The sequence below is a fragment of the Hibiscus syriacus genome, unplaced genomic scaffold (assembly GCF_006381635.1).
Source record: "Hibiscus syriacus cultivar Baekdansim isolate YM2019G1 unplaced genomic scaffold, ASM638163v2 tig00110963_pilon, whole genome shotgun sequence".
In the NCBI taxonomy this organism is placed as follows: Eukaryota; Viridiplantae; Streptophyta; class Magnoliopsida; order Malvales; family Malvaceae; genus Hibiscus; species Hibiscus syriacus.
The window spans coordinates 1,127,151-1,152,649 of NW_024062936.1; the positions used below are offsets into that span (position 1 = coordinate 1,127,151).

The 25,499-nt window shown below is 35.3% G+C and overlaps 2 protein-coding genes across 2 annotated transcripts; one reads left to right on the top strand and one right to left on the bottom strand.

The window, feature by feature from the left end:
* Positions 1–7,308: 7,308 nt before the first annotated feature.
* On the top strand, positions 7,309–8,921 carry LOC120148537 (uncharacterized protein At2g39795, mitochondrial-like). The gene is made up of 3 exons (XM_039161629.1): positions 7,309–7,579; positions 7,996–8,318; positions 8,528–8,921. The coding sequence occupies exons 1-3, from the start codon at positions 7,376–7,378 to the stop codon at positions 8,688–8,690; spliced, it is 690 nt and encodes a 229-aa protein (XP_039017560.1). The 5' UTR covers positions 7,309–7,375; the 3' UTR covers positions 8,691–8,921.
* Positions 8,922–10,822: 1,901 nt separating this feature from the next.
* LOC120148603 (zinc finger protein 1-like) lies at positions 10,823–11,549 on the bottom strand. Its single transcript, XM_039161680.1, has one exon. It carries the CDS (start codon positions 11,501–11,503, stop codon positions 10,823–10,825), a length of 681 nt encoding a protein of 226 aa, XP_039017611.1. The 5' UTR covers positions 11,504–11,549.
* Positions 11,550–25,499: the final 13,950 nt, after the last annotated feature.

Here is a 25,499-nt window from a genome sequence, read left to right on the forward strand (position 1 = left end):
CAATGTTACAATTCTTAAAGCCGACTTCAAGAAAGCCTACAATTCAGTTGATTGGTCTTTTCTGGTCATCATGTTGAGGATTTTGGGTTTTGGAACCAAATGGATCAAATGGATGAAGTGTTGCTTCTCAACTGCGTCAATTTTGGTGTTGGTAAATGGGGTCCCTCCGACTCATTTTGCCCAAAACAGAGATTGAGACAAGGATGCCCATTATCGCCTCTCCTATTTAATATAATTGTCGAAGGTCTCAGCATAGCCTTGAAGAAGATGGTCGATATAGGTATTTTCTGGTATGATTGTAGATGAAGATCTTTCAACATGCCATCTCCAATTTATTGACGACCTGATTATCTCTGCCTTGACTATTGATGGTTAATTAAAAAATATCAAAATGATTATCAGATTATTTGAACTGGTTTCGGGGTTGAGTTAATTCTAAAGAAGCCAAACCTCTTTGAGGTTAACATAGCATACGAGCCTTTGAATCATATATCTGAATCTATAGGATGTTACAAGGGGTCCTTTCCATCGAGCTACTTGGGTCTGCCCCTTGGCGCTCCAGCAAACAACAAATCCTTATGATAACTAGTAGTGGACAAGTTCTCTAATAAGCTGACTAGTTGGAGGAGCAGCTCTCTGTCGCATGGCGGTAGGTTGACTTCGGTAAAATTAGTCCTAAATAACTTGCATGTTTACTTTCTGCCAATGTTTCAAATACCTATTTCAATAAGCTTCACACTGAACAAAATGATAGCTAAATTCATCTAGGGCGAGGTAAATGAAAGAACTCTTAATTGGATTAAGTGGGACTGTGGGATGTGATCTGTAACCCGATTTCAAGGTACGGCCTTGGCGTCGCTGATTTGAAAACAAAAAATTGTGCTCTCCTCAACAAGTGGATCTGGCATTTCGAATGTGAATCAGACTGTCTCTAGAATAAGGTGATCTACGCCAAAAGCAATCAAGCCCCTTCATCTTTGCTGCCGAAAGCTGGTGTGGTAAGACACACATCCTGGGTGTGGAGATCAATTTTGAAACCTTTCCGTTTGGAGGATAATGCTTTTGTCATCAACCTTCGTCCTGTTTTGGGCAACAGTACCCTTATTGATCTAATTGTTGTTTCTGGTTCAGAGTTTGACAAAATTTGAAAGACTGTATAGATCAAGTTCACTCTCCTAAAAGTACAGTTCTTCATGTGGATATTGATACACGAAATACTACCCTTTAAGTCTAAACTTTTTACAAGAGAAATCATCCCCTCTGATCAACTTCCCTGCCCCTTTTGTACCGAAAGCTGAATCAACCGCCCATCTCTTTTATCATTATCCGGTATCTTGGTGGTGTTGGCTCTGTTGGTGTAAATTATGGCACGTTCACTTAGTAATGTCTGGGGATTCTAAATCTTTTCTAATCCTATGGGTGAACTGCCCCATCAAAGTTGCATCTCGGCCAATATGGTTGGTGGCTTTCCATGGCCTAGCTTAGACCATTTGGTTATTCTGGAATGAGATGCTTTTCAATGGTAAGATTGTTGATGAGAATTAAATGGTCAGCATGTTTATTACTAGGCTAGCATGGTGGTGCAAGAGCAACTGGCCCGACAAATTTTGCTCTATCGATAACTTAATCGTGAATCATTCCTTGTTTTTAGTTGTCTACTTCATGAATTAGTGTCACTGGTTGCATTAGTATTCTCGATTTGTTTGCAGTTAATGGGTTGTTTATATGGATTATATTATGTTTTTTATCCGCTTATAGTATTTCTGGTGTGGCTGTGTAGAAGGCTGGAATATCGCCATCTGCTTCTGTCATGCTCCTGGTAATCTCGTAGTGACTCATGACTATGTGGAAGTCTAGAATATCGCCACCAGTTTTTTGATATACCCACTCATATGGATGTAGTAGTCTGTTTTTTCCGACTACTCTTGTTAATGTTTCTAATGCAGTATTTTAAAGAATGTCTTGCTGGCTTGGGTCACTGGTCGACTGGGTTTCTATTTTTCAACTGTGTAGGTTCAATGTCCATAAAATTGTGTTGCATATGCAGTTATAGGTCGATGTTGCAGGTTTGTGTTGCTTTAGCTAGGATGTAATAGGTTAGGTATGGCTCATAAATATACCAGTAAAGAGGACAGGAGATGGAGTGGAGTGAGCGAAGCGAACATCAACTGTCCTTACAAAGAAAGTCTCGTTGTGGGGTTACGAATTATGTGGGTTGGGGGTGCGGGGGCGCAGCCCCGCGGTACGGTACAGGGTTAATTTTGTAATTATGTACCAGGGTTTTCTATTATAAATAGAGATGTAACCTAGACCTAAAAATTCATTGAATAAAAACTTCTAGCGCCGCCTAGACACCGAGGACGTAAGCACATTGCCGAACCTCGTAAAATTCTCGTGTTCTTTTGTTTTCTTTACCCGTTTTCGTCAACATAATACTATTGTTGTATGGTTGTAAAACATAACTATCTGGTGTTGGCAGCAGACTTTATTTGTAGTTTTAATTTAGAAAGCAATGATAATAAATCTTGTGCACTCTTTTCTCCTAACGCTGTCGCGAACGAACTTTTACTTGATTAAGAAGGATATTTTAACGAGGCTTACTTTTCCTTTAAAAAAGTCTATTTTGTTAATGAAAATGTTTTTTTGGTTATACAAAAAGTAAGGAATACTAAACGTAAACGAAGTCATGTTTTTAACTTTTTGTCGAACCAAGACATTTAAATTATCTAGGAAAAAATAAAAAATGCTCTGCCCCAACTTACTTGCATCGACTCGCTTTTGTTAGTGAATTCTTGACTTTATTCCTTTTCTTGTAATGTGATATAGTCTAACCTTTCAGTTTTGTTGCAGTAAACGTTCCATCGCTGAAATAATTTCATTTCCTTTAAAGGATATTGACTCGTGTTGAATAATATGAGTAATCTTAATGTTGTCTGTTTCGACCTCTAGCCGCCGAAACCTGAACTCTGACACGAGCTTTAGAGTATTATCACACCCTTGGAGATTTCAACTTAGGAACGTGTGACCTTAGACGATCTTTGATGCTGCTTGGTCGGTTATGCGCCTAAGTCAACCTTAAATCAAGCCTTATGAGCATACAAACTCAACGAAGGTAAGAACCAAGCCCTTAAGGCTTCGATGGATGCGAAAGCTTTAGAAAAAAATGTGTCCATTCAAGCCACCAAGGTTCTATACTTGTGTGGAAGTGTAAACATCATGGGGTTACTCTTAGCTACCTAGAGAGGCAACGAAACAACGAGAACTTAGAAAAACTGAAAGGGACAAGAGAATTAGAGTAAATGCCTCAGAGCTTTATTACTATCTCAAAGTGAGAATGAATGGAATGAGATGATACAAATGAGGAGGGGAGGCTCTCAATTTATACTTGAGCTCCCTCACAATCAATAGCTAGATCTATTTACATCAACGGTTAAGATGAACCCAATTAATTACAAAATCACCATATCTAAGGAAAGTCAATCACTCCACCATCTAATTACATCAATTAGCCTCTTTCTTTCATCGGATGTGTGTTAACACTTGATATGGTAAGAATCCTCCACAATATTCTCTGATTTGTTATCTCTTGACATATCTGTCAAGTTCATATGATTATCTTTCGATATGACGTCACTTTATATATTTTTACTTGTAGCGTGAACGGGTTTTTTTGCATTCCCTAAGTGATGGGCCGAGTCTGGTGGTCTTGGCAAGCCCGATACTCCTTCAAACAGTATCGACATTGACGGCTATAATTTTGAATTTTTTTCATGCTCGGTCTCGATACCAACTTTCCAGTATCGATACCAAAGTTGCAGGTGAGCATTTAATGCTCAAAATTAAGGGTTCTAATGGTTCCAAAACATCCACAACATTTAGAAATGACTAAAACTCATTCCAACATATAAAAAAAAGTTGATGACACTTGAAGAAGGTTACACACACCTATCCAAGCATTGATCATCAAGAGAAAAACTTTCATTATTTATTCTTCATTTTCTCTTTATAAATAGTGTGTTTTCAATGAGCTTAATTTGTAAACTTCTTCCTTTGAGAGGTTTCTTGTTTACATTTTTTTATCATTTTGAAAAAAAAGGTTGGTTTCTAGTTTAGCCATTGAAAACTAGGGAGTTGTAAAAGGTTACTCTTGAGTCTATAAAAAGAAAGAACAAATTAGTGAATTTGTTAAAAATCCTTAGTGTGGAGCTAAGGTAATGGATGTAAACTTCATTGGGGAAGTTGAGCCACTCTAAATACTTATGCAATTTTTCTTTCATTTCTCTCCATACTCCTAATATCTTTATTTAGCCAATTTAATATCTATAGAGCATCATAAATCCCAACAAAGTTCTTTTCCCCATTATGCATTGACCCTTCTCCCTTGAAGTTTGGTACCCCTCGTCACATCTGCCCCTCTAACTTGAAGTTTAGTGATCCCTTCTCACATTGGTCCTTCCTATTTGAAGTATATTACCTTACATTATGTCGACATTTCCTCCTCGAAGTCCTTTGCTTCCTTCTCACCTTGCCCATTGGTGGTTTCATGGTTGTTTCATCCCTCCATAACATAGCTCCCTTCGACCGGTTTATAATTGTGGTCTTTGAAGCCATGTTCTTCTCCACTTGCACAAGCTCGGTAAGCTCCCTAGCCCACTCGGACATGGCTACCCCTTCTTATACTTGGCTTCTATTCACCTTAACAGAAATCATCACAATCACACCAAGTCTTGCAGGCTCATTACCTTCGGCCTTGTTCATCCCCTTGAACTGCTTGATTCAATCTAGATATCATCACAACTTATGAGGCCCCTTACATTAATAGCTCTTCAGTTGCTCATTCTTTACCCTCGACTTGAAGGCTTTTTTCATTCTCTATCACACCATGTACTTTTTCATGCTTGGCCACTTTGCCCCTCGTAATTGCGCCAAGTATCGCTACTCCTTATTCTGGCTTATCTATCCTCTTAATGATGACAACAAGTTGACTCTTCTCGGGATATTCCTTTATCACATGGGGACCATCACAGAAGTAGCAGTTGATCTCATTTTTTCTCATCTTCTTCTCTCCAACGAACTTAGTCTTGCCATTCTTCTTTGATGGCTTCCCTTGGCTACGATCAGTCGGTGGCCATCCTCGACCACTTGAAGATCTTTCTTCACTATTTTTTTTACTGCACCTCTCTTTGAGCTCCCCTATCATTGTCACATTCCCTTGGCTTGGGTTCGGACATCTCTATGCCAGTTGTCTTGGCCCTTCCAATCTCGATTAACTACTATTCTACAACTATAGCTTCGAAAAATCTCTGGGCACCTTACTCCTCAGCAAGCTTCACCATTGGTTTAAGTCCTTCCAATAAGATATTAAACGCACCTTATTCACTCATTTCACCCTTGCATATGAGCAGCTCCTCCTTGATCTCATTCACCTCATTCCTCAAAGCCTTTACCTTGGCTTCACGAGTATTACTACCTCGAACCATCTTCAACTCGTTGAGAACTCGTTGCACTTCGTCCTTGAACCGATCCTCTATGGACTCCATCTTGTCAAAACTGGACTCCACAACACTCAGATCTCATTGGATCCCTCCATGGATTCCTCAAGTTTATCGGTCTTTCATCCCTACATTGTTGACATTACCTTCAGATCATCTATCCAAGCTTTGCAGTCATTACTCGACCATACAAATCTTCAATGTAATTTTTAATCAAATATTTTCTCATTTCCTCTTCACCATTAAGACTCTCATCGTTTTCATGTGTGAAAACACTATCTCTTTGTTGTACCATCTCGACCACTCTTTGCCATAAACTAGCTCAATTACCCTTGACTAGCTCAAATACAAAGCCTTGTCACACTTAACAAAATAGTAAGTTAGGCTGAATAGTAAGTAAATTCAACTTACATGGTTTACCACCTTCCATAAAACATTCTCAAACGTTCGTTGTCTAGCCACAATGACTCTCTCTAATACCACTTGTCACGTTATTAGAGATTTCAATTCGTGAACGTGTGACCTTAGACGCTCTTTGATGCTACATGATTGATTATACGCCTAAATCAGCCTTAAACCATGCCTTATAAGCATGCAAACTCAACGAAGGCTGGAACCAAGCCCTCAAGGCTTTGATAGATGTAGAAGCATTAGAACAAATGTGGTCACTCAAGCCACCAAGGATAGATACTCGTGTAGAAGTGTAAACACCACGGGGCTACTCTTAGCCATCTAGAGGGGCAACGATACAAAGAAAAATTGGAACAATTGAAAGGGACAAGAGAATTAAAGTAAATGTCTAAGAACTTTATTACTCTCTCAAAGTGAGAATCAATGGAATACGATGATAGAAACGAGGAGTGGAGGCTTTCTATTTATACTTGAGCTCCATCACAATCAATGACCTAGATCTATTTACATCAATGGCTAAGATGAACCCAATTAATTATAAAATCCCCATATATAAGGAAAGTCGCCAATCATTCCATTATCTAATTACATCAATTAGCCTCATTCTTTCTTTGGATGGGTGTTCACACTTGATATGGTAAGAATCATCTACAATCTTCTCTGATTTGTTGTCTCTTTCCATATCTGTCAAACTTCTGTGAGCATCTTTCAATATGATGTCACTTTCCATATTTGTACTTGTAGTGTGAACAGACTCTCCAACATTCTCCTAATGATAGGCCAAATCTGGTGGTCTTAGCAAGCCGGATACTCCAAATTGAACCTCTTTGACAGTCTCTTGTGCCAATGTTCCGATCCTGATCTCGCAGACCGTGACAGTATCATAAATACCCCACAATTGTTACAACTTTGGATCCAACAATCAATAATATTATTTGGATATCATTTAAATTTGTTAAATTTATTAGACAAATATCTTTGGACATTTAATTATAATAATATCATTTTTATTTCTCTATTCAAATGATATTTGAATATCATTATTGATTATTATGACACCTTATTAATTTGACTTCAATTGTTGAAGTTAGTGTTTAATTAACGTTTATATTGATTTATTTTTACTTCAGTTTTAATATTTATGATTAGGATATATTTAATTCTCATCTGATTATGTTTTATTATGTTACTAAATTTATTATTATAATTATATTTGTATCACTTAAAAATAAAAAAAAATATTACACAAAACGTGCCCTAAAAAATTGTGGCGAAAAAATGTTTTTTTTTTTTAATTTTAATAACGAACTTGAAGAAACGAACCACTACTGGATTGGACCGAAATAATAAAGCCCATCCTCCACATCGGGTCTGCATAAAAAAATGCTTAAACCTCGGGGTCTGGCTTCAGCATCTTAAACCCTAGAAAAATCCATCGCCAAAGAAGCATTGCTCCGGTCCAGACAGCTTCAATGGCGTGGCTAATCCGACCCTTGAGAAGAATCCTTTCTTCTCCTTGCCTTAGAGCCGTACCCCTTCGTCAACATCCAGATCCCACCTCCTTTTTCAGCTCCAGAAGCATCTCCGGCATGCGAAACGCTGCTTTTCAAGACAAGATGTTGAGGCTCCTTCGCCAAGAAATCCAATACGAACACGAGCGGTCCGCTCCAAAACAGGTATTGTATCTGGGTTTTTCTTCTTTTTTAAATCATCGCTTCATTTTGGTCTTATTCCTTGTTTAAAACTGCACTTCGAAGTTTGATACTGAAAGAAAATGCCCTTGCTGTAAGGCTGTAAAAGATTTTCACTTCGTTATGAAGGAGCCTAAATTAATATATTCTGTTCTCTAACTTTTCATGGAAGCATTCAGTAGTTTAAATGGAAGCTTAGTAATAATAGTTTGTTGAATTGAGTGAACAGTATTTCTAAAAAGAACTTACATTTTGAGACCTTGTGGAATATATTGGTTGTTTTAAGTACGGTTGATTGGATGATAGTTGAATAATATTTTGTTTTCGACACGATATGTTGTAGTTCACGAAAACTGAACTAAATAAACACTTCTCATCCGGAATTCTGACCATAATTGCAGCCTATCAACAGATTCAATTCTTTTACAGTTGATGACCGACCGAGCGAGCAATGGATCAAATTGAAAAGAAAATTTGGGGAAAAAGAAGATATTACAATTGATGCAACCATGTTTGATGGGTCGGTTCCCGTATCTAGTTCAGATGAAACACAGGATAGCGAGCAGCTTCATATGACATTTATTGTCAATATCTCCAAGGGAGGTGATGGTAATATCTTGGAGATCGTGTGCTCAGCTTGGCCAGATACCATAGAGATAAAAAAAGTTTATGTTCGTGAGCATAATAGGAAACCTGGTTATCCTTACTTGGGTCCCGAGTTCGAGTATGTTAGTTTATTTGTTTGCTTTATTTGCTTCATTAGGCAGCTGAAAATCAAAAGGAAAATTAGACTTGGTTTGTCTTAAAACTGTCATACCTTTTGACAATCCTAATATGAATTATAAATCTTCTTTCCTTTTGCAGCATCTATCGGAGTTGTGTTTATTGGTTCGTATCTTACTTTCTTTTATGTTGTTATTGTGGTCATGACAGGGAGTTGGATGAAGAACTGCAGGACCCACTTTATGAATTCATGGAGGAAAGAAGTATAAATGATGAGCTTGCAATATTCTTGCACGAATACATGGGGAACAAATATAAAACCGAGTTCATTAGATGGTTGGAAACTGTCAAAACTTGTATCGAGAAGAAATAGAGAGATGCTTTTGCCATGTTCATGCCAACTTTTTGCTGTTTTAGTCAACAAAATCATTACTTGCTATTCCAATATTTGTCCGTGCCTACATCTCTAGAAGATTGTCATTGTGTAAATCTTGATTAGAGATGAAACTAGCTTTCTGTGATTACATTGATGCAAGCAAATATCAAGCCAGCCCTCGAAAAGCTGTAGAAACATGGTGACCATTAGATGGATGAAGTTACAGACAAAAGTTGTGATATTGCAAACATGGAAGTACTTTTGACTTGTGTGTAATTTTATAGTTATTTTACAAGAACCCGTTGCATATAATTTTTTCGTCTAAATCTTTTCACTTGGATTTGTGTTTGATTATTATTATTATTATGATAAAATATGTTGCATGGTTTTGAGTAGTGCTGACTTTCTTCCATGTATTAGAGATGAAATGAAAATGAAGTTAAAGAATATAGATGATAAGCCTCGGCCCTCGGAGTAAAGAAACATGAGATTTGCTTTTAATTGTTGAAAGATGCTGCTCAAGTGTTTTCACCTAAGTGATAGCACCACGTTTTTCATGCATCATTTTCAAACGACAGAATTTTCAAGCGTTTCTTAATTCAGAGGCAAAATTCAAAAAATAACAAAGGATAAAGCCAGTCCAACACCAAGATTTGACAGTCCATCTGATTTTCGCCACGTGGCTAGGAAAGATGGATCTTACACTTTCTCGATATATACACACATTTTGTAATTTTAATTAATCAAGTGAAGCTAAACCACTTGGTCAATTTATCAAAATCCATAATTAATGTGAGCTTGAGATCTTCCCATGACAATTAAACTGTCATTAACTGTCCTGGGGAAATCATGGTTTGCACAATAATAATTGATTAGACATTATTTGATATGATGACGTAGTCACTTAGGTGAGGAATCAAGGTAAATAAGATTTCAACCATCATTTTCATGTTGCGAAATGATGCCATTGGATTTGCACTTCATAACTAGATCTACATCCAACAAATTTAATAATCCATGTATAGCTTTTATTAATTATATGGGTGGAATTTAATAAATTAAAAATCTTAAATAATTTATATAAACAATTTTACATATTCTATTGTATTTTAATTAGAGTTGTTTTATCTAAAAAAATTCTATTTTTAGATAATGATTCTAATCGATTGTCGTCGATGGATTTTAAATTTGAATTTATCATTGTTTCTTTAATTGATTGATGCTCAATTCTTTTAGATACATAAATATGGTAGAATACTAATAAAATTATTTATTACCTTGCTTAGATTGCCTTATTTCAAGTCAATATTATAGTTATTATCCTAATCGCTTAAATAATATAAATTTTTCGTAACAATTTAAATTTGATTATATTAGATAGAGAGAATAATAGACATTTAAAATTTTGATAATCATGTTATTAATTTCTATTATGATTTTTTTAATATATATAATATCCTTTCCTTATATATCCCAAATATTAGATAAAAGAAATCCAATCCCTCCAATAGAGATGGTCTATTTTTTCAACTGCAGGAGGGTCAAATATATTGTCATTTGAGACAATGTTACACACAAAAACAATCTGAAATGACAACCTAAAAGTAATCCCACACGTAGTTTCTGTACTCAATGTTTTGGACCATTATGTTTCCCAATAATTCAATGACTTGATGATAGTTGATAGATTATGTATCTTGAATCCCTTTTTTTTCACTTGCTTTGAACTTTTTATTGCCTTACGGTTAATTATAGAATCGAACGTTTAAATTGGAATGAAAAATTAGATTGAAAAAATCATTTTATAATATAATTTTATAAATCTTTATTTGAATTAATCAAATAATAATACTATTAATCAAATAAGAATAAAATATATAGTAATTGGACGATTGGAGCATAGAAAAATTAGTGAAATGGAGTTGTCTAGCACATTAGAGCGCTTAAGGCAACATTGAAGTTTACAGTTCAAGCCTTCAATTTGAAGAATTGGGAAAGGTTTTTTTTTTATTATCAAATATTTCTTTTCCCAACTTTTAGAATTGCAAATAGCAAAATCAATCAAAGTACATAATGCATTTACAAAAAAATAATAAAAAGGAAGAATGAAACTAGACTATGTATATTGCTTAAAGCTTCAAAGCCAAGTCGAGGTTCAACTCATCTTTTTCACGGTTGAAATGGTTAACAGTATCCCACAAAAATCCAGCCATTCCCTCCGTCGGCGGACCGAACTTCCCTACACGGCCTTGGAATGTACCAGTGGCACTAATCCCCATTGAAAGATGGCGATCAACGGGGCGTCTAGACCATCCATTATGCCATGGAGCAAAAGTGGGCTTGTGGATCATGGAGTGCTCCCCAACTCCAAGTGGTTTATTCAAGGAACAATACAGAGGAAGAGAAGCCATGCTATAATGTTGACCGAAATCGCCACGGCCAATCCGCTGGCCTCGTTTGGCCAGTGTTCTTTCTCGTTTATGTGCATTTTGGTGGCCTCCCAGAGCCTGTGAACTGTAAAATTTTCTTTGGCAATAGTTACATGGAAATACTCTAGGCTCAGTTTCATTACCTTGGTCTTGATCATGATCAGAGGACGAGTCCACAACCTTGAAACAGTCTACGAAATTCAGCTCAGGCTTCGATTCTTGATTGGAGAGGCGCAGGTCCAATACGAGATCATCTTCTTTCTTGTCTTCTTTGGGGGTAGTATCCATGGAGGTTCTGGCGGTTGGTGTTGGGCCATTTGAGGCTGAAACGATGGCTGAAGTTTCAGAGAGACAAGGCTCAGATGGTATTTGAGGCTCCATTTTTGGGTGTTGAGAAATTAGTTTGTCGTGGGGTTGATGAGGGAAGGAAAGGATTTAATAGAAAGAGAGGAACTGTTGATGTTTTTTTTTTTTATGAAATGTTGATGTTTTTTACTTAATAATGCAACCGGACAATCCATATATATATATATATAAATGAATGGACAATTATTCATCTTAAAAAATTAATTTTTATATTTTATTAAGGTCAATTTTCGTTTCTTCAAATTTTATAATTTGTTTATCATTAAAATTTTATAACACAAAATTATACGTTTATTTTCATATGTGTATGATTTTATATAGGGTCATTATATTATAGTTACAAGGTCTTAATATGCTAAGAGAGAGAAAGAATGAAAGGGAAAGGGATAGGGAAAAGAGAAGAGAGAAGAGAGGTTAATTAATAAGATGTGTATTTTATCAAACATTTAAAACTTATGTTATAATTATTTGTAGAATAGTGTTAATATTTTTTTTAAAAAAATATGTGTTAATTTTATTTTTAGTATTGTGTTGGTTTTAGGTCCCTTACATGTAGCTGATTGGAACCGTAAGACACCTTCGGTCATTGATATGGTTCAGAAGAGGCACTTAATTGGTATTGATTTATAATCAATATTGATATGCATGGACGTAAAATTTAATATATTAAAATAAATTAATTTATAAATTTTTAAATTAAGACGAATTAATAAAATTTTAAGAAAAATAGATCATCAATAAAAGTATATAAAATATGTTGAAATTTAAAAATTTTAAAAGTAACAATGAGTCTTAATTATCCTTCATTCATTTGCGTCCACAGTCTATTTGAAACATGGGTGATTGAGTGTATGTTAGATTCCAGAATTTCAAGGTGTTAAGTGTCTTTGTCCACTTAAAATATTCTTCTATATATTTTTAAAATGTTTATATTACAATATAAATTTCCTGACTTTATTTCTATATATGTATTGAAAGTAAAGATGGACGAAGAGGAACACACTAGAGCTACTTCCAACCCGCACTAACTTCTTTTAAAATGGAAAACTCAACTTGCCTTTTAAAAATCAAAAGGAGAAAAAATCGACCCTTTGAGTTCGGCTAATAAACCATTTGACAGATATGACCAATATCGAGGAGCCGTACACAGCAGCTGTAAAATAATGCTGATTGGAGGTATTTTCCCGAAAAATTACCGGTGATCGGTATATTTATCGATCTAACACCGGTCAGATTATATTTTCTGATCTAATATCCGTAGCAGTAAAGCGCGCCCCCTGCACCGCGCTATACGCTGACATGGGTTACATGTGGTTATAGCGCGGCCTCTGATCCGTGCTATACGCCACGTAGGGGTATAGCGCGGATCAAGGGCTGCGCTATACCTGGTTATCTGACACGTGGGGTATACGCCACATTTCTTTATCGATGAGGCTGATGTAATCGTATCCTTCCTCGTTCTTCGCCCGTAAATCTTGAAGTATTGATTCAAACGTTCGAGAAAGTAGTTCGTAACATGATCAAAAAAATGTATAACTTACTAACTTGCTTTCTTTGCAAAATTAAAATGATCAAAAAATGTATAACTTACTAACTTGTTTTCACTTACCCATGCGCACAATTAATTGACGCTCATCATTCTTTTTGTACCTTTTATGATAGTTCGCAGCAATGTGTCGGAGACAATACCTATGTTGGACAAAGGGTGGTTGCCACATTGGACTCAAAGACTCCATTGATGCTTTGATCCCAGCTCTGCGATCTGAAATGACACAGATGTTTTCCCTCGTGATAACATGTGCACGTAAATTTCGGAGGAAAAAAGCCCAAGAATTTGTATCTTCTCATTCGACAAGAGAAAAAGCAACTGGAAGAATGTTGCGATTGCCATCTTGGACAACTGTCAATAATAAAACTTGCTTGTATTTTCCATACAAGAAAGTCCCGTCGATCTGGACCACAGGCTTGCAGTATTTGGCAGCATTAACGCACTGTGGGTAACTCCAAAAAACCCGGTAGAATTGACTTCGAACACGAAGAACTCGATCATTATGGTATGCATAGGAGGTTTTGAAGTCCACAATTGTCCCAGGATTCAATGTCCGCACCAGCCTAAACCAACCTGGAAGTTCGTTGTAAGATACATCACATTCGCCATGAAGTTTGACAATGGCATTTTGTTTTGCCAACCAAGTTTTTTTATAGGAGACATTGTACCCATACTGCGATTGTATAGTTGAAATCAACACTGCAACAACTATATGAGAGCTTGCTTTTACCATGGGCATGATGGCTTGGCATATCATTTCAGAGTCCAAGTTGGGATGATCTTGGTTGACCCCTCCAGCACAATATGTGTGAGGACCGTTGTATATTGTTAGTTCCCATATGTTGTTTATCCTCTTCATTATCGATACGCGAACCATCCAATTACATCCGTTTTCGCGTCGGGCACAGTAGCATACATATTTTTCGGTCGACGATCGGTTGACTCTGGACTGAACAGAATTACGGATATTGTAATTTTTGATAGCCATCATCGCTTCTTCTTTGCTTGAAAACTCCATGCCTAAAGATAACTCACCATTATTTATTGATGAGTAATATCCATAGTCACCGAGATGAGGCATATCCGCAAATTCTGGCCTGTACATTGCACCATAATCAGCTTCATACATGTGTGCAGGAGGGTCAGTTTGTGTCACATTTCCTGGAATTTCATCTACATCATCATCATCGGAGTTGAATTGCGGTGATTCTGGGTGAATGAATAGTCCAGTCTCAGCACCATCCACACCAGGCTCACGAAGCGGTTCTTCTGGTGGAGATGATGGTTCCTCCATGCGCTCCACATTTAGGTCGAAGAACCTACTACTTGCATGTCTTCCCCTTGAACTAGAAGGCATATCGACATTGAGATCGAAAAAGCTCGCAGTCGAATGCCTCCCCCTTGAGCTTGAAGCCATCGTGTCAAATGGAAACTGCACAGATTGTTGCGTCAATGGCATCTCCATATTAACGTCAAAGAAATTTGCAGATGAATGTCTTCCCCTTTAACTGGACGCGGTGTTGCCATACGGATTGTTGCGATAAAAGATATAGCGCGGACCAGGGACCGCGTTAAATATAATTACCCCTACGTGGCGTATAGCGCGACCCCCTGATCCGCGCTATACCCCTACGTGACGTATAGCGCAGATCAGGGGCCGCGCTATACACACGTGTAACCTATGTCAGCGTATAGCACGATACAGGGGGCGCGCTATACCTCACGTGGCGCCAAATCAGCATATAACGCGGTTCAAGGGGCGCGTTTTACTGCTACGGGTGTTAGATCGGAAAATATAATCTCACCGGTGTTAGATCGGTAATATACCAATCACCGGTAATTTTTCGGGAAAAACTCCCTGATTGGAGATGATATAAATATATATATATAACAAAAATGGGTAATTTACAACCATGTTTAATATCAACAAGGTAAACAGTTACAATTGCTTCATAATGATACACCTAATGTGGAAAAAAATGACACTTTTTGTTATTAATAAATAAATAGTATTGTTGAAAACATTTTGATATTTCGATATAACAAATTAAGTTAAATGAATTTTAAGATTTTCCAAAAAGATTTTCTAAGTATATTCGATATAATTATTCGAATATCAAAATATTACTCAAAGTATTTCAAAGTTCATTTTAAATCCTTACTCAAGTGTAAAATTAAGTTTTAATCTTAAAATAATTTCAAAACGATTTTACAAAATATTCCGAACCATTTCAAAGCCAAAAATTCCAGATTTCTCAAAGGGAACCGATTCCCCCCCAAGGGGGTACCGATTCCCCCTGAATGGTTTGGCTCCGAGAATTCCAGTATGCTCGGAGGGAACCGATTCCCCCCAGAGGGTACCGATTCCCCCCACTGTTCAAACGGTCGAAATATTTGAATTTTACACTTAGGGAACCGATTCCCCATTAGGGGTACCGATTCCACCCCACGCTCCAAGCAGAAATATTAATTGTTTTCACACTTAAACGGCTCCAAAAACTTCATTAATGATCCCCAACGTTCAGAAGTGATTCAATGTGTATTTAAGCAAGCTTAGAAGCCATTGATCAAAAATAAGAAACATCAAGCAACTAGAATCAAGAGAGAATCAAAGAGAAAGCATCAAACCTCAAGTTTGAGCATTTCAAGCCTATTTTTCATTCAATATTCATTTTGCTTTCAATAACACTTATTGTGCTCAATTGTATTCATTCTTGAGTGTTATTTTCTTTGTTCTAGAATTGTGCAAACAATCTAACTTGTGAGGATTTTCTTGTAAGTTTGCAAATTTGTATTGTTCTCTTTGGGAGAGAGTGTTCTCAAGAATTTGGGGTATAATTCTTGAGGGTTTGTAAGGTTATTCTAAATCATTGTGCAAATTTATTTAAATTTTCTGCAAAAGCTTCCACCAAAATTTTAATTGCCAATTCGCCCCCTCTTGGCCATATTCGTCAATCAATTAACTCAACAATTGGTATCAAAGCCTAACTCATTTGAAGGTTTAATCGCCTCTTGACTCGATTCAGGAAGAGTTACATCGATAATCAAAGTCATCAATAGCCTCTACTTCAAACTTCGACTCCGGTCTCGATTCGATGCCTGTCAACAAGCATCATTTCTTCAATGGGGCTAACTATGCCTATTGGAAAAATAGAATGATGTACTTCATTCAAGCAAGTGACATGGGAGCATGGAATTTCGTAGAAGAAGGATACTTCAAGCCTCTCACTCATCCAAGATTATGGAGTGAATGAGAGACAAAAATGTTCCAGCTCAACTCCAAAGCCATCCATATTATATTTTGTGCTCTTGGACCAGATGAATACGGAAGAGTTTCATCTTGTACAACCGCCAAAGAAATATGGGACAAACTTCAAGTCACTCATGAAGTTACCGATGAGGTAAAGAAATCTAAAATTAGTATTCTAACGCATAGCTATGAAAATTTCAGGATGAAACCAAATGAAGATATCAAAGCTATGACGGATAGATTCTCAACGATTGTCAATGGTCTCAAATCATATGGAGAGATCATTTTAAATGAAAAGCTTGTGAGGAAGCTAGTTTACTCCCTTCTAAAATCGTGGCAATCAAAGAAGACAACAATCATCGAGTATAAGGATCTAACGTCCTTAACTCTTGAAGAGCTAATCGGTTCACTCCTCTCTCATGAAATGATGATTGAAGATGAGGTGGACCTCGATAAGATTAAAGAGACACCAAAGGAGAAGGAGAAGAAGAAAAACATTAGAGTTGCTCTTAAATCCACAAAAGATGAGAGTGATTCGGATGAAGATGACGATGACGAGAAAATGGCATTGTTTGCCAAACGGTTCAAAAAAATGATGAGACCTTACCGAGGAAGAAAATTCAAACCAAATAAAGGCCTCAAAAATGAACCAAAAGAGAAAGACCCAATCATTTGCTATGAATGCAAAAAGCCGGGGCATATCAAATATGATTGCCCACAATTGAAGAGAAATGGTCAATCAAAGAATAAGCACAAGGCTCATGTGGCTACATGGAGCAATGAAGAAGGTTCCGATGAAGAGGAACAAGAAGTAGCAAACTTGTGCTTGATGGCATTCGGGGAATATTCTAAGGTAACCTCTAACTCATCTGATTTTGATGATTTATCCTATGATGAGTTATTAGAGGAATATAATGGGTTGGCTTCGGATTATGAGAAATTGTTTTTAAAATATAAAAATGATGTTTCAAAATTGAAAAATGAAAATGAACTCATATTCAAAACCAACAACGATCTTGAAAGTAAAATCAAAGATTTGCAAATCAAACTAGAAGAGTTTGAAAAGAAATATTTGGATTTGCAAAATTTACTTTCAAAGGTCAATGATGATCATCAAAAGAAAATTGATGATCTTAAAGCCTCTTTTGATAAAGTTGGAACAAAACGTTTTGAAAATGGAGAAAATTCAAAATCTAACTTTGTTAGAAAAAGTTTTAAAAACTAAAATCATAGAGGTCCCCAAAGAACCTCTAATGGAAAAATCGTTAAAAGTATATGGGTTCCTAAAGAGCTCATTACTACTAAAGATAAGGATATCCTACACAAATGGATACCTAAGGGGACTAGGATTTTGGAAACTAATGAATATGGACCCAAAAGAATTTGGGTACCAAAAATTAGAAATTAATCTATGTTTGCAGGAAAAGGAGCATTGCTATAAGGCACGGGAAACAAATCCAAATTCATGGTACCTTGATAGTGGATGCTCAAGACACATGACCGGAGACAAAAACCGGTTCATTGAGATTAACGCCAAAAATAGAGGAGAAGTGACTTTTGGTGATGGTTCAAAAGGTCACATTGAAGGTATTGGTACTATTGGTTATACCTCTTCCATACAAATTAAGAATGTTTTATATGTGAATGGATTAAAGCATAATCTATTGAGTATCAGTCAATTTTGTGATAAGGGATTCAATGTCATGTTTGATATTAATGGTTGTAAAGTCATTGACATTGCATCTAATCAGATTATACTTGTTGGTCATAGAATAGGAAACATATACATGGTGTATTTAGATTCTTTTGATATGACTAATTTGTGCCTAGTTGCTAAGGATGAACATAATAGTTGGTTATGGCATAAGAGACTAGGACATGCTAGTATGAGTGTTTTGCAACGGCTAATTCAAGGTAATTTAGTTCGAGGACTGCCTAAGCTTAAATTTGATAATGATAAAATCTGTGATGCTTGTGCTAAATGAAAACAAAAGCGAGTTTCTTTTAAATCCATTAATGGCGTATCAACTAGTAGAGTATTACAATTGATCCATATAGATCTTTTTGGGCCAACTAGGACTACTAGCTTGGGTGGAAAACAATATGCATTTGTCTTGGTAGATGACTATTCTAGATATACTTGGGTTCTATTCTTAAGTATTAAAGATGAAGCATTAGAAAACTTCATCACATTTTCAAAAGTAATCCAAAACGAAAAAGGTTACTCTATCACTAGTGTTAGAAGTGATCATGACACTGAATTTGAAAATCTTGGATTTAATGAGTTTTGTGATTCTAATGGTATTAGCCATAATTTTTCAGCACCTAGAACCCCTCAACAAAATGGAGTTGTTGAGAGGAAAAATCGAACTTTAGAAGAAATGGCTAGAACCATGCTTTGTGAAAATAATTTGCCAAAATATTTTTTGACGGAAGCCACAAATACCGCTTGTTATGTTGTAAATCGAGTAATGATTAGGCCAATTTTAAAGAAAAACTCCATATTAAATTTTCAAAAATAAAAAGCCTAACATTAGCTATTTTCATCATTTTGGATGTAAATGTTTTGTTTTAAATAACGGTAAAGAAAACCTTGGCAAATTTGATGCTAAAAGTGATGAAGGAATTTTTCTGGGTTATTCCTTAAATTCTAAAGCTTATCGAGTATTTAATAAAAGAACTTTAGTTGCAGAAGAGTCTATACATGTTGTTTTCGATGATAATCCCCTTCCGAGGAAGGATTCTTGTGTGAATGATGATGTAGGTATTATAAATACAAATGAAGTTAGACATGACGTTGAAGAACCATCATCAAAGGAACAAACAAAATATGAGGTAACTCATGATCCTCTTGAGAATCCAACCATTGAAGAAAGGGAAGTATCTTATCCAAGAGTACAACTATGTCAAGGATGGTGAGATTATAGGTGATCCATCCAAAGGGGTAACAACTTGATCTTCTCTTAGAAATATTTGTAATTATGTTGCATTTATTTCATGCATAGAGCCTAAGAATATTAAAGAAGCATTAAAAGATGAACATTGAATTATGGCTATGCAAGAAGAATTAAATCAATTTGAGAGAAGTAAAGTATGGACATTAGTTGAAATGCCTAGTAATAAATCTACTATAGGTACTAGATGGGTATTTAGGAATAAGCTTGATGAGAGTGGTAATATAGTGAGAAACAAGGCTAGACTTGTTGCTCAAGGGTATACTCAAGAAGAGGGCATAGACTATGATGAAACATACGCTCCCGTAACTAGGATGGAAGCAATTAGAATGTTATTAGCATTTGCATGTTTTCATGAATTTAAATTATATCAAATGGATGTTAAAAGTGCATTTTTAAATGGTTTTATAAAGGAAGAAGTGTATGTGGAATAACCTCCAGGTTTTGAAGATTCAAAATTTCCGGATCATGTTCTTAAATTGACAAAAGCGCTTTATGGTTTAAAACAAGCTCCTAGAGCTTGGTTTGAAAGATTGTCAAATTTTTTAATTGAAAAAGGTTTTCAAAAGGGAAGGTTGACGCTACATTGTTTTTAAAGCATAAAGGTAAAGATTTATTAGTAGTTCAAATTTATGTTGATGATATAATATTTGGTTCTACTAGTGATGTTCTTTGCCAAGAATTTTCTAAGCTAATGCAAAGTGAGTTTGAGATGAGCATGATGGGGGAGCTCTCATTTTTCTTGGGACTCCAAATCAAGCAAAGAAAAGATGACATCTTCATCAATCAAGCTAAGTACGTCAAAGATATGCTCAAGAAGTTTGGACTGGAAAATGGCAAACCTCATGACACTCCAATGAGCTCTTTAACAAAGCTTGACTTAGATGAAGGAGGTAAATGTGTAGATGTTAAATTATATAGGTCAATGATTGGCTCTTTGCTTTATCTAACTGCAAGTAGACCGGACATTATGTTTAGTGTTTGCTTATGTGCTAGATTTCAATCATGTCCTAAGGAATCATATTTACTAGTTGTTAAGAGAATCTTTAGATACCTTAAGAACACTCCTAGTTTAGGACTTTGGTATCCTAGAGACTCTAGCTTTAGCTTGCATGCCTTTTTTGATGCGGATTATGGAGGATGAAAATTGGATAGGAAAAACACCTCCGGTACTTGCCAATTCCTTGGAAATATGCCGATTTCTTGGTTTTCAAATAAACAAAATTGTGTTGCATTATCTACCACTGAAGCCGAATATATTTCAGCCGGTAGTTGTTGTGCACAAGTTTTATGGATGAAACAATAACTTTTTGATTATGGAATTGAAGTAGGTACCATTCCTATCAAGTGTGACAATACTAGTGCTATTTGTCTCACTAAAAATCCCATCCAACACTCTAGAACTAAGCACATTGAAATAAGACATCAATTCATTAGAGACCATGTCACTAATGAAGATGTAGTTCTAGAATTTGTTGATACTTTGCACCAATTATCGGATATCTTTACAAAACCTTTAGACAAGGAAAGATTTTGGACACTTAGGAGAGAATTAGGTTTGACCAACCTATCTTCACTTAGTGTTTAAAATAATTTTAGCACTTTTAAGACTAAATGAAAAATGCTTAGAATAATAATTTTTATTGCATTCATTGCTATTAGTTAGGGGGAGTTTATGATTCTTGATGAAAATTAACTTTATGTTCAAATATAGTTTAAAGATTAATTTGGTTGTTTGAACGTGATTAATTTTCAATATATGAGTTGCCAATACCACTAGAGAAAATTAATTTAGCATTTTGTGTGTTTAAAATCGGATTTTAGCATTTTGGTGCAGAGGGAATCGATACCCCCATGAGGGAACCGATTCCCCCTTGGGGTTCTGGATTTTAACACGGGCAGAACACCCAAAAATCCTAAACCCTCTTTTTCTTCCTTGCCGCCATTTCCCCTCTCTACTCTCCCTATCTCCATTCTTGCCTCAAATCAACGTTTTTAATCGGAATTCACTTCAAATATCATCTTCTAAACCTGTTAGCATCATTAAAATCGTGCAAACAACATCAAAATCCACTCAATCTCATCTTTCAAGGTAAATTTTTTTAACTCTCTATTTCATTAATTTTAAACATAAGACTAGTTTTAAATAGAAATAGTGATCGGGCATTGCTTATTAGTGTTTAGAAACTAATTTTTTACAACTAATTTCATCAAAAACACAAGATTTTTCCAAAATTTTTTAAAATTTTCGAAATAAAAAAAATGTGTTTTGATTGAATTACGTTGTTATTATAAAAACTATACATATATTGATTTTCAAAACCTTATTTTTCAATAAGTTTTTCAAAAACTTTGCCCATTAGGATTGGTTTAGAGAACCTTGAAATATTGAGGACTCAATTGAGTTTTGGAATTTATTGAATTGCATACATGTATTTTATAAATTGTAGGTTATCCATTCTATTATAACTTCCTAAATCATGTCTAATCCTAAACGTGTTAGGTCATCATCTAGTCGCTCACACCGTCAACCAAATCCACCTCCAAATCCTCCTCCTATTCCTCAAATTCCAATTCTTAATCCTAATCCTATTGATCCTAATATGACTATCCAAAACTCGTGTTTCAATCATCCTGGTCCTAGAAATCATCGTTTTTGGTATTATCAATATTTTGACTCTTACAAAATTAGAGAAGAATGTATCCCTTCTCGTCAAGCTATGTTAGATATCGATTTTAGATATCTTCCTCTTTTACAAGAGTGGAAATTTGATAAACTTTGTGACCTTGAACCTATAGTTTACCATCAACTTGTTCGCATCTTTTATTCTAATGTCGTTTGTGTCAAAAATCGAGCTCAAACTGAGACCATAGAAGTTCGTTCCTACCTCCTAGGATAATTCTTACATATTAACTCGGCTTATATAGCTAAAGCATTAGGATTAGATAATGATGGTATATCAAATGAAAAATAGGTTTTAGGTTCTTGTTATAAAAAGAAGAGATAGTGCGAGTGTCTTAGACCTTCATGATCGTTTTCTTCATCTAATGATTTCTTGGTGGTTTCGACCATCCGGAGGTCGTTACTCTACTCTTCGTGCTTTAGATCTTTGGTGGTTACATTGTTTCCAAAACAGTATTAAAATAAATCTTCCTGAGATTATTTTTGCTGAAATCGTTGAAACCGTAAACTTAGTGTCAAATAAGAAACTTTGTTCCTCTCTAGTTTATGGTTGCATTCTAAGTAATCTATTTTCTAAAGTCGGGCTTAGAGTAGGTCTAGATGTCGTATTTCCTTTAAAGAAACAAATTAATTTTCTTTCATTAACGAGAGCGGGATGGATAAAGGATAAGGAAACCGGTGAATGGGTTCGATCTTCTGAAAATACTCCGGGAGATAGTTCTTCACGAGCTCCACCAGAAGCTGACGACGATCCCGAGCTTGAACAATTAATGCGAGACATCGATGAAGCCGAAGATGAGCCTGAGCAGCCCGAGGAGCAAGCACAACAAACGAATCAAATGCCTCCATATTTTCAATCTTTTATGGAGACATTCGATTTCCGATATGCTACCATAGATTCGCGCTTTACTTCTATAGAATCCCATTTATCCACAATGGGAGCTCAACAATTGGAAATTCTTCGGGAGATACGTGCAAACAATGAAGCAACAAACGCTCGTATTAATGAACTCACTCATGAGATGGTCGCTATGCGAGCTCGTTTTCCTCCTCTCGATCCTCCTACGGATGCTTGATTATGTGTTTTGCTTTAGTACTTTGAACTTAAAGCTTATTGTTTCAACATTTTGAATATTCTGGAATGTTTGATTTTTGTGGATTGTTAAACTTTGGATTTGTTTAGATGTTTGAATATTTGGTTTAGTTAAATTTATTGCATCATTTACATCATTTTAGCAATATGAACAATTTTGCCATGTCACATTATTTATGAATATTGATTATGAAACTAATGGCTAACGTTTCTCTTGATTGTGATCTTAGCAGCTTAAACTATATATAATCAATTGGCTATACGATTTCAAAACCTTGTTTAAATTCTTTTACAAATCTTTTTGATTTAACAAAAAAGGGGAGAAATGTTATTAAATTAAAAGGGGAGTTTTTGTAGAGGAAGTGTTAAAGTAAGGGGGAGTAGTATTTTCAAAATCAAAATTCATTTTGAAATTAGAAAATCTTAAAATATTTTGTTATATAAAAAATGGGGAGATTGTTGAAAACATTTTGATATTTCGATATAACAAGTTAAGTTAAATGAATTTTAAGATTTTCCAAAAAGATTTTCTAAGTATATTCGATATAATTATTCGAATATCAAAATATTACTCAAAGTATTTCAAAGTTCATTTTAAATCCTTACTCAAGTGTAAAATTAAGTTTTAATCTTAAAATAATTTCAAAACGATTTTACAAAATATTTTGAATCATTTCAAAGCCAAAAATTCCAGATTGCTCAGAGGGAACCGATTCCCCCCAAGGGGGTACCGATTCCCCCCTGAATGGTTTGGCTCCGAGAATTCCAGTATGCTCGGAGGGAACCGATTCCCCCCAAGGGGTACCGATTCCCCCCACTGTTCAACGGTCGAAATATTTGAATTTTACACATAGGGAACCGATTCCCCCACGCTCCAAGCAGAAATATTAATTGTTTTCACACTTAAACGGCTCCAAAAACTTCATTAATGATCCCCAACGTTCAGAAGTGATTCAAGGTGTATTTAAGCAAGCTTAGAAGCCATTGATCTAAAACAAGAAACATCAAGCAACTAGAATCAAGAGAGAATCAAAGAGAAAGCATCAAACCTCAAGTTTGAGCATTTCAAGCCTATTTTTCATTCAATATTCATTTTGCTTTCAATAACACTTATTGTGTTCAATTGTATTCATTCTTGAGTGTTCTTTTCCTTGTTCTAGAATTGTGCAAACACTCTACCTTGTGAGGATTTCCTTGTAAGTTTGCAAATTTGTATTGTTCTCTTTGGAAGAGAGTGTTTTCAAGAATTTGGGGTATAATTCTTGAGGGTTTCTAAGGTTACTCTTTGTCCTCAAAAGAAAGACAAATTAGTGAATTTGTGGAAAATCGTTAGTGTGAATAGCTAAGGTAGTGGACGTAGACTTTGGTTGAGAAAGCCGAACCACTCTAAATCGCTGTGCAATTTCTTTCAATTTTTGCAAAAGCTTCCATCAAAATTTTAATTGCCAATTCACCCCCTCTTGGCCATATTCGTCAATCGATTAACTCAACAAGTATCTTATATGTTATCAACTTATCAGTTTCGTTTTAGACTGAGATGGTAAAGGGTCGGGTCAGATCGATTTTTTACCCACTCGAATCCAACCCAAAAAATAAGTATAAATATCTCAACTCGATCCAATTCGAGAAATTTTAAATTTTCACCTGAATCCCACCCTACTCAAAATTAATTTTTATATTCGACCTGACTCAATTTGACAACAATTTTAACCTTAGAGTAGCCAACAACAATTGATACATGAAAATTAGAAGAAGTAAAAGCAGTAAAACGCAGCCAACAACATACAATATAATAAGAGAAATATACGTGAATGATTTAGATTTTTTAAAAAAAATATAAAGAAATTATAAAATTAAAGAAAAAGTATTCAAAATTATAAAATGTATAATGAAAATTAGAAAGGAGATTTAAATCCTACCTTGTAGAGAATGGAGAGAAGACACAAGAATCGAAAAAGCCTTGCTCCCCGTGCATTTGGTTATGAATAGACGCGGAGAAAATAAGAAATTTTTTAAATCTTAGATATTTAATATATGGTGGCATTTTTGTAATTATCCAGGTCGGGTTAGGGTAGATGTATCCTTCACCTGAATATGATCCGAATCTAAATTATATTCAATTAAAATTCGACATGACCCAATCCGAATATGATTTTTAGAAAGAAAAAAAATCTGAATTATCAAGTCGAAATCGCTGGCTTCGATTTTTTTTTTGCCATTCCTACTTTTAGAGTTTTACATTTATATTATATTATTTAGATAAATTACACCACACATATCATTTAATTATTAGTGAAATTATAAATAAATTATTCAATTTAAAAAGTTGAAAACGAGCCATTCAATTAATTGTTTATTAAAAATATATTATTGTGTTGTCAAAATGAAATGAAAATTAAAAAATGTTGTTAGGAAATATTTTAATGATTTTTGATAAGTTATACAAATTATCTAATTATTAGTAAGATTATAAATAGATCAC